Here is an 18,756-nt window from a genome sequence, read left to right as displayed (position 1 = left end):
CAGAGGACATAGATTTAAGGTAATTGGCAAAAGAGCCAGAGGTGAGATGAGGAGAATTTTTTTTTTTACATAGCAAGTTGTTATGATCTGGAATGAACTGCCTGAAGGGTGGTGGAAGCAGATTCAGTCGTAACTTGCAAAAGAGAATTGGATCAATACTTGTCGTGGGACTAATTGGATAGCTCTGCCTAAGAGCCAGTGGAGGCACGATGGGCTGAATATCCTCCTTCTGTGCTGTAAGATTCTATAGCATATATAATGTACAGTGTACCTTGACCTAATATTTGTCAAGGATCCAGATAATGTACAGGAAATGGAAACACCCCGGGGGAACAATGAGGCCCCCGAAGATCTATCCTTAGTCCCCCTTTTCTCATCCGCGTACTGCCCCTTGGTAACATCATCTGCAGACATGGGGTCAGCTTCCACACTTACACTGATGACACCCAGCTCTATGTCAGACTGCTTGTCCGATATCCAGTCGTGGATGAACCGCAATTTCCTCCACCTAAACATTGGTAAGGTTAAAGCCATCACCTTTCACCCTGCCACAAGCTCCATATCCTCGCTATGGATTTCAGTGCCCTCCACAGCTACTTTCTCTGGCTAAATCAGACTATTTTCAATATCGGTGTTCTATTCAACTCCATATGCTCATCATCACAAAGAATCCCTATCCCCTAATATTTATAAATTCTCTTCCTAGTCGAGGTCTTTAAAATTGAGAGGTTTTCAAGAGTAGATACAGAGAGAGTGCTTACACTTGTGCGAAGAGTAAAATTACAGGCCATCAATATAAAATAGTCACCAAGAAATCAAATGGAGAATTCAGAAGAAACATCTTTACCCAGACAGTGGTGAGAATGTGGAACTCGCTACCACGGAGTGTTTGTGGTGAATAGTATAGATGCATTTAAGGGGTGGCTGGATAAGCATACGAGGGAGATGGGAGTAGAGGATTATGATGGGAAGAGGCTCGAGTGGAGCATAAACGCCGGCATGGACTGGTTGAGCCGAAAGCATGCTTCTGTGCTGTGTATTCTATGTAATTGTGTTTAAATCCCTTCATGGCCTCCCCATTCCCTTTATCTGTAACCTGCTCCAAGTCTGCTTCACCCCCTCTGCCCCAAATTCTGTTCCTCTGACTCTGACTTCTTATGCATTTCCCGCCCCCCCCCCCACCCCTCCCTTTGCCCTACCACTGGTTGCTGGGCCCCATGCTATGAATTCCATCTTTAAACCCCTCTGCCTATCTGCCTCCTTCAAGCCCATCCTTAAAACCCACCTCGACCAAGCTTTTGATCACCTTCCTTGCTCAACACAAGTGAAGGATCAGTGCCATACCTTTAATAATATAATGACCAACAGGCAGGATAGATGCATAATCAAGACCTATGAGCTCAGATTTAACCCATAATGAATAAATAAACAAATTAAATCTGACATAAAAAGGAAAACTAACATCCTACAGAGAGAAAAGGGAAGGGGTTCACAGGGAAGAAAGTACAGAAACAAATTAATCGTGATCAGTGGGGCAGAGAGATAACTGGAGAAAAACATAGCCATAGAATCGAACCATAACAGTAAAACATTCTATTATAATAGTCAGAGGGCAGCAGAGAAGAGTTTGAGGGCAGATGAGTCCATGGTTTAACAGCTCATCCGAAAGATGACACCTTCGATAATGCAGCACTCCCTCAGCACTGCACTGGAGTGCCAGCCTGGATTATGTGTTCAAGTCTCCAGAGTGGGGCTTGAACCCACACCCATCTGACTCCAAGGTGAGAGTGCTCCTACTGAGCCGAGGCTGACCTCTAAAAGGAGGACATAGGGTCGCAGAGTGAACAGATAGGTGGTGGATACGGTTCAATGCAGAGAAATGTGGAACAGTACATTTCAGGCGGATGTGGTGGGCTGGCGGTGGTGAGGAGGGTAGCTAAAGAACAGTGAAAGGAAGTACATCCTAAGTGGAAAAGAACAGAGATATCTATGGATGCAGACACCCACAATTTTTAAAGGTGGGAGTGTAGATAGAAAAGGCAAATGGGATCCATACATCGAGGCTCTTCTAAGAACATAAGAAATAGGAGCAGGAGTAGGCCATTTGGTCGCTCGAGCCTGCTCCACCATTCAATAAGATCATGGCTGATCCGATCATGGACTCAGCTCCACTTCCCCGCCCGCTCCACATAACCCTTTACTCATTATCGCTCAAAAATCTGTCTATCTCCGCCTTAAATATATTCAATGACCACAGCTCTCTGGGACAGAGAATTCCACAGATTTACAACCCTCTGAAGGAATAATATCCTCCTCATCTCTGTTTTAAATGGGCGACCCCTTATTTTAAAACTATATCCCCTAGTTCTAGATTCCCCCATGAGTGGAAACATCCTCTCTGCATCTACCTTGTCAAGCCCTCTCATTATCTTATGTCTCAATAAGATCACCTCTCATTCTTCTGAACTCCAATGATCACAGGCCCAACCTGCTCAACCTTTCTTCATAAGTCAACCCCTTCATCTCAGGAATCAACCGAGTGAACCTTCTCTGAACTGCCTCCAATGCAAGTATATTCCTCCTTAAATAAGGAGACCAAAACTGTACACACTACTCCGAAAGCAAGCGCTCTACTCGGACCTCCGTCACGGCAAACGAGCCAAAGGTGGGCAGAGTAAACGTTACAAGGACACCCTCCAAGCCTCCCTGATAAAGTGCAGCATCCCCACTGACACCTGGGAGTCCCTGGCCAAAGACCGCCCTAAGTGGAGTAAGTGCATTCGGGAGGGCGCTGAACACCTCGAGTCTCATCGCCGAGAGCATGCAGAAATCAAGCGCAGACGGTGGAAACTGTGTGCGGCAAATCTGTCCCACCCTCCCTTGCCCTCAACAACTATCTGTCCCATCTGTGACCGGGACTGGCTCTCGTATTGGACTGTTCAGCCACCTAAGGACTCATTTTAAGAGTGGAAGCAAGTCTTCCTCGATTCAGAGGGACTGCCTATGATTGCTTGTATAGTGTAGCAGGACTTCTCTGCTTTCATACTCCATCCCCCTTGCAATAAAGGCTAATATTTCATTTGCCTTCCTGATTACTTGCGTACTCACTTTTTGTGTTTAATGCACAAGGACCCTCAGGTCCCTCTGTACTGCAGCATTTTGTAATCTCTCCATTTAAATAATAATTTGCTTTTTTTATTTTTTCTGCCAAAGTGGATAACCTCACACTTTCCCACATTATACTTCATCTACCAAATCTTTGCCCACTCACTTAGCCTGTCTATATCTCCTCGCAGCGTGCTTTCCCACCCATCTTTGTATCATCAACAAACCTGACTACATTGCGCTTGGTCCCTTCTTCCAAATCATTAATATAGATTGTAAATATTTGAGGTCCCAGAACTGATCCCTACGGCACCCCACTAGTTACTGTTTCCCAACTGGAAAATGACCCATTTATCCCGACTCTGTTTTCTGTAAGTTAGCCAATCCTCTATACATGCTAATATATTACCCCCAACCCCGTGAACTTTTATCTTGTGCAGTAACCTTTTATGTGGCACCTTATCGAATGCCTTCTAGAAATCCAAATACACCACATCCACTGGTTCCCCCTTATCCACCCTGCTCGTTACATCCTCAAAGAACTCCAGCAAATTTGTCAAACATGATTTCCCTTTCATAAAACGATGCTGACTCTACTTGACTAAATTATGCTTTTCTCTGCTGCTGAAACCCTCATTCATGCCTTTGTTACCTCTAGACTTGATTACTCCAACTCACTCCTGGCTGGCCTCCCACATTCTACACTACGTAAACGTGAGGTCATCCAAAACTCAGCAGCCCGTGTCCTAACTCGCACCAAGTCCCGCCCACCCATCACCCCTGTGCTCGCTGACCTACATTGGTTCCCGGTTAAACATCACCTTGATTTCTAAATTCTCATCCTTGTTTACAAATCACTCCGTTTTGTTACGTTAAAGGTGCTATATAAATAAGTTATTATATAAATGCAAGAAAATTATGTTGAATTTGTGTAAGCATTTGGTTAGGCCGCAGTTGGAGTATTATGTGCAGTTCTGCGCACCCCATTACGTGAAGGATATTAAAGCCACAAATGGGTACAGTGAAGATTGACCAGCATCATACCAGGAATGAGAGGTTATAAGTTATGGTGGAAAAATTCAAATTGGCTTTTTTATTGGACAGGGAAGTTAAGGGGTTGCTCTCATCGTTTTTCAAGCGTGTGAAAGGTTTAGAGAAGGAAATTAGTGATTCCACTGGTTCACAAATCGGTAACTGGGAAGGGTAGCCTTGGGATTATCATTCGAAGGGAGAGGTTAGAAGGCATTTTTCCAGATTGTTATTAAAATATGAATTGCCATTGAGGTCGGCTGTAATATTGTTCAAAAGGGAATAGGGAGAGAGTTTGAAAATGAATATAAAATGAGACTTCCAAAAGGTGTTTGTTAAAGTGCCACATAATAGGCTTGCCAGCAAAGTTGAAGCTCATGGAATAAACAGGACAGTGACAGCATGGATACGAATTGGCTAAGTGACAGGAAACAGGTGAACGGCTGTTTTTCAGACTGGAGAAAGTACACAAGTAGTGTTACCCTGGGCTCGGTACTTGGACACTGCTTTTCTTGTATTATGATAATTTATGACTTGGACTTGGGTGTACTGGGCACAATTTCAAAATTTACAGATGATATGAAACTTGGAAGTATAGTGAGGACGATAGTGTTAAGACTTCAAGAGGACATAGACAGGCTGGTGGAATGGGCAAACATGTGGCAGATGAAATTCAATGCAGAAAAGTGCAAAGTACTACATTTTGGTAGGAAGAAAGAGGAGAGGCGGTACAATTCTAAAGGGTGCAATTCTAAAGGGGATGCAGGAATAAAGAGACCTGGGGGTATATGTGTATAATCGTTGAAGGTGGCAGGGCAGGAAAAGCGGTTAAAAAAGCATATGGAATCCTGGGCTTCATAAATAGAGGCATAGGGTACAAAAGCAAGGAAGTTATGATGAATCTTTATAAAACACTGGTTCAGCCTCAACTGGAGTATTGTGTCCAATTCTGGGCACCATACTTTAGGAAAGATGTGAAATCCTTAGAGAGGGTGCAGAAAAGATTTACAAGAATGATTCCAGGGATTAGAAACTTCAGTTACGTGGGTAGACTGGAGAAGCTGGAGTTGTTCTCCGTGGAGTAGAGAAGGTTGAGCGGAGATTTGATAGAGGTGTTCAAAATCATGAGGGGTCGAGACAGAGTAGATAGAGAGAGACTTTCCCATTGGCAGAAGGGTCGAGAACCAGAGGACACCGATTTAAGGCGATTGGTAGAAGAACCAAAGGCGACATGAGGAAAAACATTTTTATGCAACAATTGGTTGGGATCTGGAATGCACTGCCTGAAAGGGTGGTGAAGGCAGATTCAATCGTGGCTTTCAAAAGGGAATTGGATAAGTACCTGAAGGAAAAAAAATTGCAGGGCTACAGGGAAACAGTGGAGAATGGGACTAGCTGAAGTGCTTTTGCAGGGAGTGGCATGGGCTCGACGGGCCGAATGCCTCATTCTGTGCTGTAACCAGTCTATGATGCAGATTATAGGCTATGAGATGGGAGTAGAGTAAACTCATCCAGTTGAAGTGAAGACATGCAATGATTGAATGGCTGCCTCCTGTGCTGAAATGTCTATAATTATAAGATTCAAACTTGGGAACTTGTTTTTACTTCAGCATCACATTATCTATTATTTTTGCACGCCAAGGAACTAGCGAACATAGAAGATGGTTATTGTTTTAAGGCTCAGATTATGTCATTTAGCCCTCAAAATAGTACATGCATTGATGGTCATTTTCCAAAATTCCATGGACTCTGGATCAGTTCCTATGGATTGGAGGGTAACTAATGTAACCCCACTTTTTAAAAAAAGGAGGGAAAGAGAAAACTGAATTATAGACCGGTTAGCCTGATATCGGTGGTGGGGAAAATGCTGGAATCAATTATCAAAGATGTAATAGCAGCGCATTTGAAAAGCAGTGACAGGATCGCATAGATTTATGTAAGGCAAAACATGCTTGACAAATCTAGAGTTTTTTGAGGATGTAACTAGTAGAGTAGACAAGGGAGAGCCAGTGGATGTGGTCAATTTGGACTTTCAAAAGGCTTTTGACAAGGTCCCACACAAGAGATTAGTGTGCAAAATTAAAACACACAGTATTGGGGGTAATGTATTGATGTGGATAGAGAACTGGTTGGCAGACAGGAAGCAAAGAATGGGAATAAATGGGTCCTTTTCAGAATGGCAGGCAGTGACTAGTGGGATGCCGCAGGGCTCAGTGCTGGGACCCCAGTTATTTACAATATACATTAATGATTTAGATGAAGGAATTGAATGTAATATCTCCAAGTTTGCAGACACTAAGCTGGGTGGCAGTGTAAGCTGTGAGGAGGATGCTAAGAGGCTGCAGGGTGACTTGGACAGGTTAGGTGAATGGGCAAATGCATGGGTTATCCACTTTGGTGGCAAAAACAGAAAGGCAGACTATTATCTGAATGGTGACAGATTAGGAAAAGGGGAGGTGCAACGAGACATGGGTGTCATGGTACATCAGTCACTGAAATTAGGCATGCAGGTACAGCAGGCAGTAAAGAAAGCAAATGGCATGCTGAGGATTTGAGAATAGGAGCAGGGAGGTCTTACTGCAGTTGTACAGGGCCTTGATGAGACCGCACCTTGAGTATTATGTTCAGTTTTGGTATCCTAATCTGAGAAAGGACATTCTTGCTATTGAAGGGAGTGCAACGAAGGTTCACCAGACTGATTCCTAGGATGGCAGGACTGACATATGAAGAAAGGCTGGATCGGCTAGGCTTGGACTCACTGGAATTTAGAAGAATGAGAGGGGATCTCATAGAAACATATAAAATTCTGACGGGACTGGACAGGTTAGATGCAGGAAGAATGTTCCCGATGTTGGGGAAGTCCAGAACCAGGGGTCACAGTCTAAGGATAAGAGATAAGCCATCTAGGACCGAGATGAGAAACGTTTTCACTGAGTGGTGAACCTGTGGAATTCTCTACCACAGAAAGTTGTGGAGGCCAGTTCGTTGGATATATTCAAGAGGGAGTTAGATATGGCCCTTACGGCTAAAGGGATCAGGGGGTATGAAGAGAAGGCTAGAGTGGGGTACTTGAAGTTGCATGATCATATTGAATGGTGGTGCAGGCTCGAAGGGCCGAATGGCCTACTCCTGCACCTATTTTCTATGTTTCTATGTTTATCATTTTATTATAATCACTCCTTTGTATTCATTATTCTCTGTGGCTGCAGTTATTATTTCTTGGTTTTTAACTCCAGATTACTGAAATCTAGTCTTGTTACAGCATCCCCCTTTTTAAAACTTCAAGAATGGAATGTCATGGCCATTGCTGTCTCAGCATTGATGTCAAAAATTAATTAGAAACCAGCAAAACTTTCCCCAGCAAATCCATAGTATGATGTGATTACCAGGCTGAGATTGCACTATGTTCAAGTGGCTTGCTGAGTTCCACATGTTCTGCAAGAATAACAGATTTTCAGGACTTTCAAGCGCATGCTGCATTTTGCGATTGATGTCCAGTGACCGTTCTTGAGTTTCATGATGTCAGCTTGCCCCTCGTGTTGCTCTGCAGGATCTGTGTCACCCTGTGCATTACACATCGCAATCTGGTTGTGACTCTGCATTGTAGGTTCGAAAAGAGCAATCCGTGGATCCTAGAGTATCCATGAAGAGATACAATGGTGTTGGGGCATGTTGTTGCAAATGTGCAAGTTTGATTCTTATGCCATTTGTTTTTGGTCAATGCAGAATCTCATTACTATTCCACCAAAGCAAGCTACTGAGAACAGTATACAGATTTGAAATGCATGCATTTATTTTCCCCTGTAGAGCCACTTTACTTATCCACATGCAGGGCTTGGGTGCAGATTTACAAAAGTTCAGGTTTAGGGGCAAGAGATTAACCAGCTATAACCATGCAATTTACTAACACAGAGCACTAATGAGCTTCCTACTGCTTGTCCAGCAAGAATCACCATAAGAGATTAATTTGTAGGCTTATCTGGAGCAAAGTAAGATTAATCGGGGATCCCAGTGTTAAATGGACAGGCCAGTTTAAGCACACCTAAAACCTTAGCAGTAGAATAATAAGTTATGTTGCATATTGTGTCCCTGGGTTTATAAAAGGGTACATCATCGGTAGTGGGTAAAATGATGGAATCAATTATTAAGGATGTCACAGCAGCGCATTTGGAAAGAGGTGACATGATGGGTCCAAGTCAGCATGGATTTGTGAAAGGGAAATCATGCTTGACAAATCTTCTGGAATTTTTTGAGGATGTTTCCAGCAGAGTGGACAAGGGAGAACCAGTTGATGTGGAGTATTTGGACTTTCAGAAGGCTTTCGACAAGGTACCACACAAGAGATTAATGTGCAAAGTTTTAAAGCACATGGGATTGGGGGTAGTGTGCTGATGTGGATTGAGAACTGGTTGTCAGACAGGAAGCAAAGAGTAGGAGTAAATGGGTACTTTTCAGAATGGCAGGCAGTGACTAGTGGGGTACCGCAAGGTTCTGTGCTGGGGCCCCAGCTGTTTACATTGTACATTAATGATTTAGACAAGGGGATTAAATGTAGTATCTCCAAATTTGCGGATGACACTAAGTTGGGTGGCAGTGTGAGCTGCGAGGAGGATGCTATGAGGCTGCAGAATGACTTGGATAGGTTACGTGAGTGGGCAAATGCATGGCAGATGAAGTATAATGTGGACAGATATGAGGTTATCCACTTTGGTGGTGAAAACAGAGAGACAGACTATTATCTGAATAGTGACAAATTAGAAAAATGGGAGGTGCAACGATACCTGGGTGTCATGGTACGTCAGTCATTGAAGGTTGGCATGCAGGTACAGCAGGCGGTTAAGAAAGCAAATGGCATGTTGGCCTTCATAGCGAGGGGATTTGAGTACAGGGGTAGGGAGGTGTTACTACAGTTGTACAGGGCCTTGGTGAGGCCACACCTGGAGTATTGTGTACAGTTTTGGTCTCCTAACTTGAGGAAGGACATTCTTGCTATTGAGGGAGTGCAGCGAAGGTTCACCAGACTGACTCCCGGGATGACGGGACTGTCCTATCAAGAAAGACTGGATCAACTGGGCTTGTATTCACTGGAGTTCAGAAGAATGAGAGGGGATCTCATAGAAACGTTTAAAATTCAGATGGGTTTCGACAGGTTAGATGCAGGAAGAATGTTCCCAATTTTGGGGAAGTCCAGAACCAGCGGTCACAGTCTAAGGATAAGGGGTAAGCCATTTAGGACCGAGATGAGGAGAAACTTCTTCACCCAGAGAGTGGTGAACCTGTGGAATTCTCTACCACAGGAAGTTGTTGAAGCCAATTCACTAAATATATTCAAAAAGGAGTTAGATGTGGTCCTTGCTACTAGGGGGATCAAGGGGTATGGTGAGAAAGCAGGAATAGGGTACTGAAATTGCATGTTCAGCCATGAACTCATTGAATGGCGATGCAGGCTCGAAGGGCCGAATGGCCTACTCCTGCACCTATTTTCTATGTTTCTATCTTAACATGGAAGATTTAGCTTTGTTTTTAAACATGATTTTATTCCCTATAGAATTCTCAAAGACTTCAACGCCTGCAAGTGTCAGGGCTGTATATTCAGTGGAGAGCCTCAGCGGTCTTCGAACAGTGAGTTTATCCATGCTTCAAACTGGACTGTGAGCTATGCCCCTGATCCCCACAACATTTACTGGTAAGCTGATGCTTTGTGCTGGTCTTAATAGCAGGTAAAATTTCTGGCCCTGCTTACAAACCTAAATTATAAATCAAATTCACCATCGGGTAGGTAGCCAGTCACATATATTCCAAGAGCTGGCAAGGCTGCATTTATTTTTGAATCGCTATTTGTGTTGAGCCTTTCTGAACTGCTACAGTACATGTGGCGATTGCATTAGGTCGGGAATTCCAGGGTTGTGACCCGGCAACAATGAAGAAATGTGGAGCTGGTGGTGTACCCATGACATTGCTGCTCTTGTCCTTCTCTGGTACTGATTGAGGGGCTGAGAGATGCTGTCGAAACAATCGGGCTTTTGACCAAACTGTAGGACTGCTCTCCCAACATGGGCACTGGTCTCCAAATGTTTAAGAGGACTTTGCATGATTAATTGACCTGGGACTGCCTAAATCTTGTCCTCATCCAGTGCCTGGATCATTGACATATTAGGTCCATCCGATATTTCTGTTTTGTAGTGGCTGTTTTACAACCAAGTGGCTTGCTAGGCCACTTCAGAGGACATTACGAGTAAATCACATATTGTGAACTGGCAGTTAAATGTAGGAAAGACTGGATAAGAGTGGTAGATTCTCTTCCATTATTCTGGTGCTAAGGAGAAAAAAAACAAGATTTATTGAATTCACTTTTACAGCTCCTCTTGGTAGTATTTGGAGCATGACCTCTGGGTTGTTTCTGTATTGTAACCACTTGGCTACTGCAACCTCCACGCCTCAACAATGTTGGTAGATCTCTGATGCTGCTCCTTCTGTTGTGGAGAACTGTCTGGTCTGCCATAGATGAGATTAAGAATGCATTGGACGGAGGGACTGCAGGTGCAAGCTGTGTCCCTGGGAAACAAAAATCAAAGATAACTACATGAATGTGCAATAAAACCAAGCGCTGTGGTTTTTTTTTCTGCTATCTTTATCTTAAAGCATTTTTTAGAGCAGCCCAGAATCGCTCCACAAGAGGTTTGGCATTCAAACATTAAAGGGACTAGACCTAGTGGGCATCGTCTCAGGATAAGGGGTCGGCCATTTAAGGCCAAGATGAGGAGGAATTTCTTCACTCGGAGAGCGGTGAATTTGGAATTCTCTGCCACAAAGGGCTGTGGATGCTGTGTTGTTGAGTATATTCAAGGCTGAGAGAGATTTTTGGACCCTAGAGGAATTAAAGGATATGGCGATCGGGTGGGAAAGTAGAGTTGAGGTCGAAGATCAGCCATGATCTTACTGAATGACGGAGCAGGCTTGAAGGGCCGTATTGGCCTACTTCTCCTAATTCTTGTGTTCTTATTCTCTGTATCTAGGACAGGAACCCATATCATGAAAGGAAAGTAACATACTATATCCTGTATTGTAGGTCCCAGTGTAGTGGAAGGCAAGTGTTGATATTGGAGGTGAGTTAATTGCCTTTGCCTCAGTCGGAGCGGGCGCGTTAACAGAACTTGCCAGTCAGTGGCTCACATCCACTTTGCAGCCAAGTAGTGGGTAGGTGGGTACTTACAGAGAGGACGTCAGTAGTTTACTGGGATAAATGGGGAGGTGTCAAATCAATCAGTCTTGTTTTGCCCAAATATTTCACTCGGTAAGCAGGTGTGGCCTGAATATACCATTATAGTAAATATCATCTTTTTATTTACACAGGGAGCACTTGTCATTGAGGGGGATTTCGTGGTGGCTCCGCTGTTTCATCATCAACTGTATCCTTTTTATTCTACTCTTCTTCTTGACCACTCCTGCTATTATCATTACGACAATGGACAAGTTCAATGTTACAAAGCCTGTTGAATATTTAAATGTGAGCTTTGCTATTTTAATGAATTTGTAAAGTTACTTTTATTTTCTCCTCCGCCCCTCCACTCCCCCCTCCCCCCTCCCCCGCAACAGCCCTGTTCCTGGCTCATTGAGGGGAATCACTGGCCTTTGCTAATGTAGCTATCATTCGAACAAACAAAAAGGACAGGAATAGGCCAGCTTGTTCATATTGCCTTCCCTATCCTGGAACTGACACCATCGCCCACCTCATGCATGCTAATCCCCATACACACACACGGTCACCTGGCAGAGGCAGAAAAATGAAAAAGCCAGTTTCGGAAAAGAGCTCTGCCTTCAGGGCCAGAAAGGAATTTCCAATCAAGTGACCTCCAGGAGACCAGTGATTGATGACACTAACCCTCAATGACCCACCTACTTACGACCTGTTGAGATGTTTGCCACTTGCAGTAACTTGTCCTGCTGCCTTTCGAATGTTTGTAGTAAATCCATGCTCGCTACACATATGGGCAACCTGTTCCATTGGTTGGAAAACACTCTGCTAAAAGAAGCATCTCTTACCTGGATCTATGTCTTCATTACTTGTCCTCTAGTCCTCCCCAACCTATCCAATTCAAATAGCCTATCACGTGGCTTGACTCTAAACTTTGCACTATTTTCAACACTTCAATCGTATCTCCTCAGAATCTGAACTTTTCCAAAACTTAAAAGCCCCAGCTGTCTAAGCCTGTCATGATAACTAAGGACCTTTATTCTAGTCATCAGTTGTGTAGCCCACCTCTGAACCTTTCCCAAGGCATTGATATCCCCCACCATGTGAAGCAACCAAAACTGTTAAGCAGACTGCTAAGATATACATGTGGTCAAGGGTGTCTGCATCTCATAAGAACATAAGAAATAGGAACAGGAGTAGGCCATATGGCTCCTTGAGCCTGCTCCACCATTTAATACGATCATGGCTGATCCGATCATGGACTCAGCTCCACTTCCCCGCCCACTCCCCATAACCCCGTATTCCTTTATCATTTAAGAAACTGTCTATTTCTGTCTTAAATTTATTCAATGTCCCAGCTTCCACAGCTCTCTGAGGCAGCGAATTCCACAGATTTACAACCCTCAGAAGAAATTTCTCCTCATCTCAATTTTACATGGGCAGCCCCTTATTCTAAGATTATGCCCCCTAGTTCTAGTCTCCCCTATCAGTGGAAACATCCTCACTGCATCCACCTTGTCAAGCCCCCTCATTATCTTATATATTTCGATAAGATTACACCTCATTCTTCTGAATTCCAATGAGTAGGGACTCGACCTTTCCTCATAAGTCAACCCCCTCATCCCCGGAATCAATCTAGTGAACCTTCTCTGAACAGTCTCTAAAGCAAGTATATCCTTTCGTAAATATGGAAACCATCTCATATTTATCTCCAGTTTTGTGGAAATCCTAGAATTCAGAGCTATTTGGCCCAATGTGCATGGTGAAATGATGAAAGTCAATAATACCTGAGGCTTTTAAACTTCAGTGTGCTTCATCGTGTAATTCCTAAGAAAGCTCTGGCTGAGGAATGACTTTTTGGCCAATCATAGAACCATAGAAAATATGGCTCTTCAAGCCAGCACCACCATTCAATATGGCTGGTCATGCAACTTCAGTATCCCATTCCTGCTTTCTCTCCATACCCCTTGATCCCAATAGCCATAAGGGTCACATCTAACTCCCTTTTGAAAATATTTAGTGAATTGGCCTCAACAACTTTCTGTGGTAGAGAATTCCACAGGTTCACCACTCTCTGGGTGAAGAAGTTTCTCCTCATCTCGGTCCTAAATGGTTTACCCCTTATCCTTAGACTGTGACCCCTGGTTCTGGAATTCCCCAACATCGGGAACATTCTTCTTGCAAACCTCCTATAGTCCAGGAATTACTTATTTTAACACCAGAGTGCAGCCAATAATAGTTGAAGCACATGCCTGTCTTTGGTTCCACTCCTTGGGGTGAAAGTGCCTTTAGATTGGTAGTTGGGAGTCCGTGTCAGAATTGGCACTATGCTGATCACTAATTGCCACTTGACAGTAAGTCCTGACCTTTCAACTTTTTGACTCCATGCATCAAAACATTTAAACTTACTTTCTGTTATATTTTTGTCCCGGCAGAATCCCATCATAACGCAGTTTTTCCCAACACTCCTGCTGTGGAGTTTCTCCGCGCTTCTCCCAACCATAGTTTACTACTCAGGATTTTTTGAAGCACATTGGACAAGGTATTTTCATTTAATTCTATATTTCTATTGTGAAGTTTTTAAATTTTCTTTAGAAGTTTTCTATGCTATGTACCGATCTGTCAGCTGTGACTCAGTTGGCAGCACCCTCGCCTCTCAGTCAGAAGGTTGTGGATTCAAGTCCCACTCCAGGGACATGAGCACAAAAATCTAGGCTGACTCTCTAGTCTTCTCCTTAAGCAGTCCCCCTGAGTCGAGGGTGACTTGCTTCCACACTAAAATGAGTTCTAAGGTGACTGATGAGACCAATGCGGGATCTATAGTCTATGTCACAGGTGGGACAGACAGTGGTTGGACTCCAGTGCAGTGCTGAAGGAGTACAGCATGGTCGGAGGTGCCGTCTTTCGGATGAGACGTTGAAGCGAGGCCCTGTCTGCTCTCAAGTGAAAGTAAACGATCCCATAGCACTATTTCGAAGAAAAGCAAGGGAGTTCTTACCAATATTTATCCCTCAATCAACATCACTAAAAAAATTGATTATCTGGTCATTGCTGTTTGTGGGAGCTTGCAGTGTGCAAATTGACTGCCGCGTTTCCCACACTTCAACAGTGACTACACTTCAAAAGTACTTAATTGGTGTCTGGTGGTCATGAAAGGCACTATATAAATGCAAGTCTTTTTGTTCTTCGATGGATTTGTCATAAAACCTACTGAGTTTGAATCCACGCTATACTGTTCGTGCTGAGGTAACTATTCAAAGTTTGGGATCTGATATTAACTGAATTACTTGAGATTTTCTTTGGTGCATTTTGTTGTAATTAAATGAGATGCCAGTGCCAGGGAACAGAAGGTTGAGGAGTGTTGCATTGTCAGATGTTAAACCAAGGCCCTGACCACCCGCACAGTTGGATATTCTAATCCCATGGCGCATTCGGAGAAGAATAGAGTTCTGCCAGTGTCCTAACCAGCATTCCTTCTTCAACTACCACCAAATCAAAACAGATTAACTGGCCATTTATCTAATTATTGTTCACAGGATCTTGCTATGCACAGAATAAATACTGCCTCTGCCTACCGAACAGTTGGTGCATTTCAAAAACTGTGGAAGTGCTTGGAGACATTTTGAAGTGAAGAGGAGCTATATAAATTTAAGTAATGTTATCAAGTATAAGGTGTGTCAGGATGCAGAGTAAAACGCTCCAATACAGGAGTTGGAAAGTCACAGGAAATTCTTTCTCTCCAAATTGCTCTTCTATCTGAAACATGCAAAAACAAATGTATTCCCTTAATGTTCCTTTTGCTGCCGCTCAGATCTGACAGGTCTACTTTCCTCCCCAGCTGTGTTGGGTGGCATCAGTTAAGGGAGGAGCTAAGGCCCATCCTGTGCAGCTCAGTTTAATTCAATACTGACTGGCACCTTGGAGTGACTGGGTAGCCAATCCGGAGATTGCCAATTAAGAAAGGAGCTCTACTGTCTGGATGGCTGCTGCTGCATTGTCAGCCTGGAAACTACATGATTGATTCATTGTTCCTTCAGGACTCTGTATCCAGGCCAAGGCTGGTATGCTGATCACTTGCATAAGTTCTTGTATACCAACAAATAGTTGTCATACTCGCCCCCACTCTGTGAGATAATGTTATGACCGTCTGAAATGGACTAACTCGAGTGGCGCTGAAAAGGGCAGGAGGCGAAAGTGTAAGATAGAATCGTTACTCCTGTACTAATCTCTGTCATAACGGCCCATCTGCAGTTTACCTTCCTCTCATTTCTCCCAACCCATGAAATGACTCTGGTTGTCACCAGAGAGCGACATTACTTTTTTTTTGCTCTCCCAACTCCGTTTGTCAGATCATCGCTCGTGCATTAAAGTGAGCTGGGTGGCTTCGCTTTCAGTTTTAACATCGTTCGGTATACCTACAAGACGTTTGTGTTGAGTGAGCTAGGTGTAATGGCCACTGAGAGTTTATTCAGTGGAGTATTTAACCGCACCATGCTAAAAGTGGAAGTAAATATTCCATTTTAGCAGCTTAAGAGATATGGGAATATGTTAGTCAAAAGAATCACATTTGGGCCCAAAATGCAAAATCATGCTGGAGCCCAAGCGGTTACATCGAATGGATGTTCAGTTGGTGAAGGAACCAGTTTAATCTGATAGATTCAGTTGGTGAAGGAACCAGTTTAATCTGATAGATTCAGTTGGTGAAGGAACCAGTTTAATCTAATATATGTTCAGCTGGGGGTCAATACTGTATTTCTTACATATATTGGTAACCATCTGATACAATTTAAACTTTGGCAGCATCCATCTTTACAGATCCTCAATGCCTGTGTTGCAAGATAAGAATCTAATGTACATAATGCATAAACCTCACTGTTTTACTTTTGGATTATAGCCACCCAACCCCCATCTCCAGTACTCTTGAGAAATGTTATTTAATCAGGATTTCTGTGGCCAATTTACAAATCTCTCTACCACGGCCAACTTAGCTATTCAGTCATTAATCTAAATAAACCAATGCTTATGCCAAAAAAATGGTAATTAGATGGTTTATATAAAGAATAATGTAATCACTCCCAGCTTTCCATTATTCTGTTTAGAAACCATCTGGACTCTTCAATTAAATTCCAGCCCTGTAAACAACCTTGGATTCTTTTCTCTACTATCAACTATCTCCTGAAACTCCTCTCTTGCCCCCTCCAATCTCGCCTCAAACAAGTGCAGGCAGATCATTGATTTCTGTGCTAATAAGATTGAAGCTCTCCATTTAACTGCCTCTGTTGCTTCCCTCTTCCCCTTGCTTACCAAGTAAAGTCTCTCCCTAAGCCCTGAATCCATGTCTTTCTCTAGTTTCTCTCCTATTGCCTCTTAACTTCCATTGCTAGCCCCCATGCTAGGTGACCTTGCAAATGATTCCCTGTCTCCAGCACTGTCCCTCGTCTTTTCAAAACTGCTGTCATCGCACCATCCTCAAAAAAAAATCGCCTATGATCTCTCTCTGTCCCTGCAAACTAACACCCCATTTCCAACCTCCCAAGTCCTTGAACATGTTGCTTCCCAAATCCGTGCCCATCTTTCTCGCAACTCCATAAATCTCTCCAATCCTATTTCAACCCTGACACAACAACGAAAGGGCCTTAACCAGTGTTGAAAAAGGACGTCTTCTGTGGCTTTGACCACGGTGCATTATTCCTCCTCTCCCTCTGCAGTCTTTGACAAGGTCAACTCGCCATCCTCCTCCAATACTTTTCCAGCTCGGTCTTGTCTGTTATATCGCATACAGAGCATCTCGAGCAATAGCTTCTCTTCACGACCCTGCAGCGTTGCCTCTGGAGTCCCACGATATTCCATCCTTGGCTCCTCAACTGCATGAAGACGTGGTCAGCCTCCACATTTACATTGACGACACCCAGCTCTACCACTCCACTATCTCTCTCTACTGCCTCTGTATTGGCAGATTGCTTGTCCGGCTTCCAGTCTTGGATGTGGCAAAATTATCTTGACCCTCCGTCACAAAATGTATACCCTTGCCATGATTCCATCGCCCTTTCTAGCCACCGTCTCGGGCTGATCCACATTGTCCAGAACCGTGACATCTTATTTGACCCTGAGCCAACTTCCGACTCTGTATTCTCGCCGCAGTGCTAAATGCCCACCTCTAACATTGCCTGCCTCCAGCCTTACTTCAGCCCATCATGTGTTTTATTCCCTCTAACTCTCTCCTGGCTGGCCTACCATTCACCACCCTCCATAATCTACCGCTCATCCAAAACTCTGCTAACTATATTCTATCCCCTGTCACACCTGTTCACCTGTTGCCGTTGACCCCACTGACCTACATTTAGCATGCACCTCAAATTTAAAATTCTCATCTTTGTGCTTAAATCCCTTCATGACCTCTTCCTCCAGACTTAGAACCTCTCTCCCTCCCACTGATGACCCCATTCCTCTGACGCTGCCCTCTTGAGCTTCCCCATCTCTTCACCCCTCCATTGCTGTGCCTTCAGGCTCTCGAATTCCTTCCCAAAAATACTTCGTCTCTTCACATCTCTTTTTTCCTAATATCTCCTTGTTTGGCTCGGCAAGCATTCAGCATCTACCGGCAAGTCACACGAGGAAGATTTTGAGTGCACTCTTGGAGATGTGTGTGTAGGCTGGGCTGACCTGTCTCAACGCCAGACTAAGGAGAATAACGGATGTGTGGCTGGGTGTATATTAGAGGGGAGAAAGGAATTGAGATGCAAGTGTTTTTTTTTTAAAGGAATGAAAATGTGTATTTTGATAACCCCTTTCACAACCTCAAATACTAAAGTGCTTCACAGACAATGAAGTTCTTCAGGATAAACACTACTGAAATGGGGCCTGATAGTCTGCATCCCAGAGTACTTGAGGAAGTAGCCCTAGAAATAGTGGATGCATTGGTGATCATTTTCCAACAGTCTATCAACTCCAGATTAGTTCCTATGGACTGGAGGGTAGCTAATGTAACACCACTTTTTAAAAAGGGAGGGAGAGGGAAAACGGGTAATTATAGACTGGTTAGCCTGACATTAGTAATGGGGAAAATGTTGGAATCAATTATTAAAGATAAAATAGCAGCACATTTGGAAAGCAGTGACGGGATCGGCCCAAGTCAGCATGGATTTATGAAAGGAAAATCCTGTTTGACAAATCTTCTAGAATTTTTTGAGGATGTAACTAGTAGAGTAGGCAAGGGGGATGTGGTGTATTTGGACTTTCAAACGGCTTTTGACAAGGTCCCACGCAAGAGATTGGTGTGCAAAATTAAAACACATGGCATTGGAGGTAATGTACTGATGTGGATAGAGAACTGGTTGGCAGACAGGAAGCAGAGAGTTGGGATAAACGGATCCTTTTCAGAATGGCAGGCAGTGACTTGTGGGGTACCGCAGGGCTCAGTGCTGGGA

General features: G+C 43.7%; 2 protein-coding genes across 7 annotated transcripts in view; one reads left to right on the top strand and one right to left on the bottom strand.

The window, feature by feature from the left end:
• Positions 1-18,756, top strand: part of LOC139267477 (CSC1-like protein 2) — a 297,646-nt gene that overhangs the window by 232,477 nt on the left and 46,413 nt on the right. For all 6 annotated transcript variants that reach the window (XM_070885844.1, XM_070885847.1, XM_070885848.1 and 3 more), the window contains 3 exons: positions 9,683-9,820; positions 11,488-11,641; positions 13,765-13,871. In XM_070885844.1, coding sequence (XP_070741945.1) covers positions 9,683-9,820; positions 11,488-11,641; positions 13,765-13,871 — 399 coding nt within the window. The remainder of the gene's footprint in view (positions 1-9,682; positions 9,821-11,487; positions 11,642-13,764; positions 13,872-18,756) is intronic.
• mrpl14 (mitochondrial ribosomal protein L14) overlaps positions 1-18,756 on the bottom strand; it is a 271,243-nt gene that overhangs the window by 246,402 nt on the left and 6,085 nt on the right. The window lies entirely within an intron of this gene.

The sequence above is a fragment of the Pristiophorus japonicus genome, chromosome 7, assembly GCF_044704955.1.
Source record: "Pristiophorus japonicus isolate sPriJap1 chromosome 7, sPriJap1.hap1, whole genome shotgun sequence".
NCBI classification, from domain to species: Eukaryota; Metazoa; Chordata; class Chondrichthyes; family Pristiophoridae; genus Pristiophorus; species Pristiophorus japonicus.
This window is presented reverse-complemented; position numbering and strand designations above follow the sequence as displayed.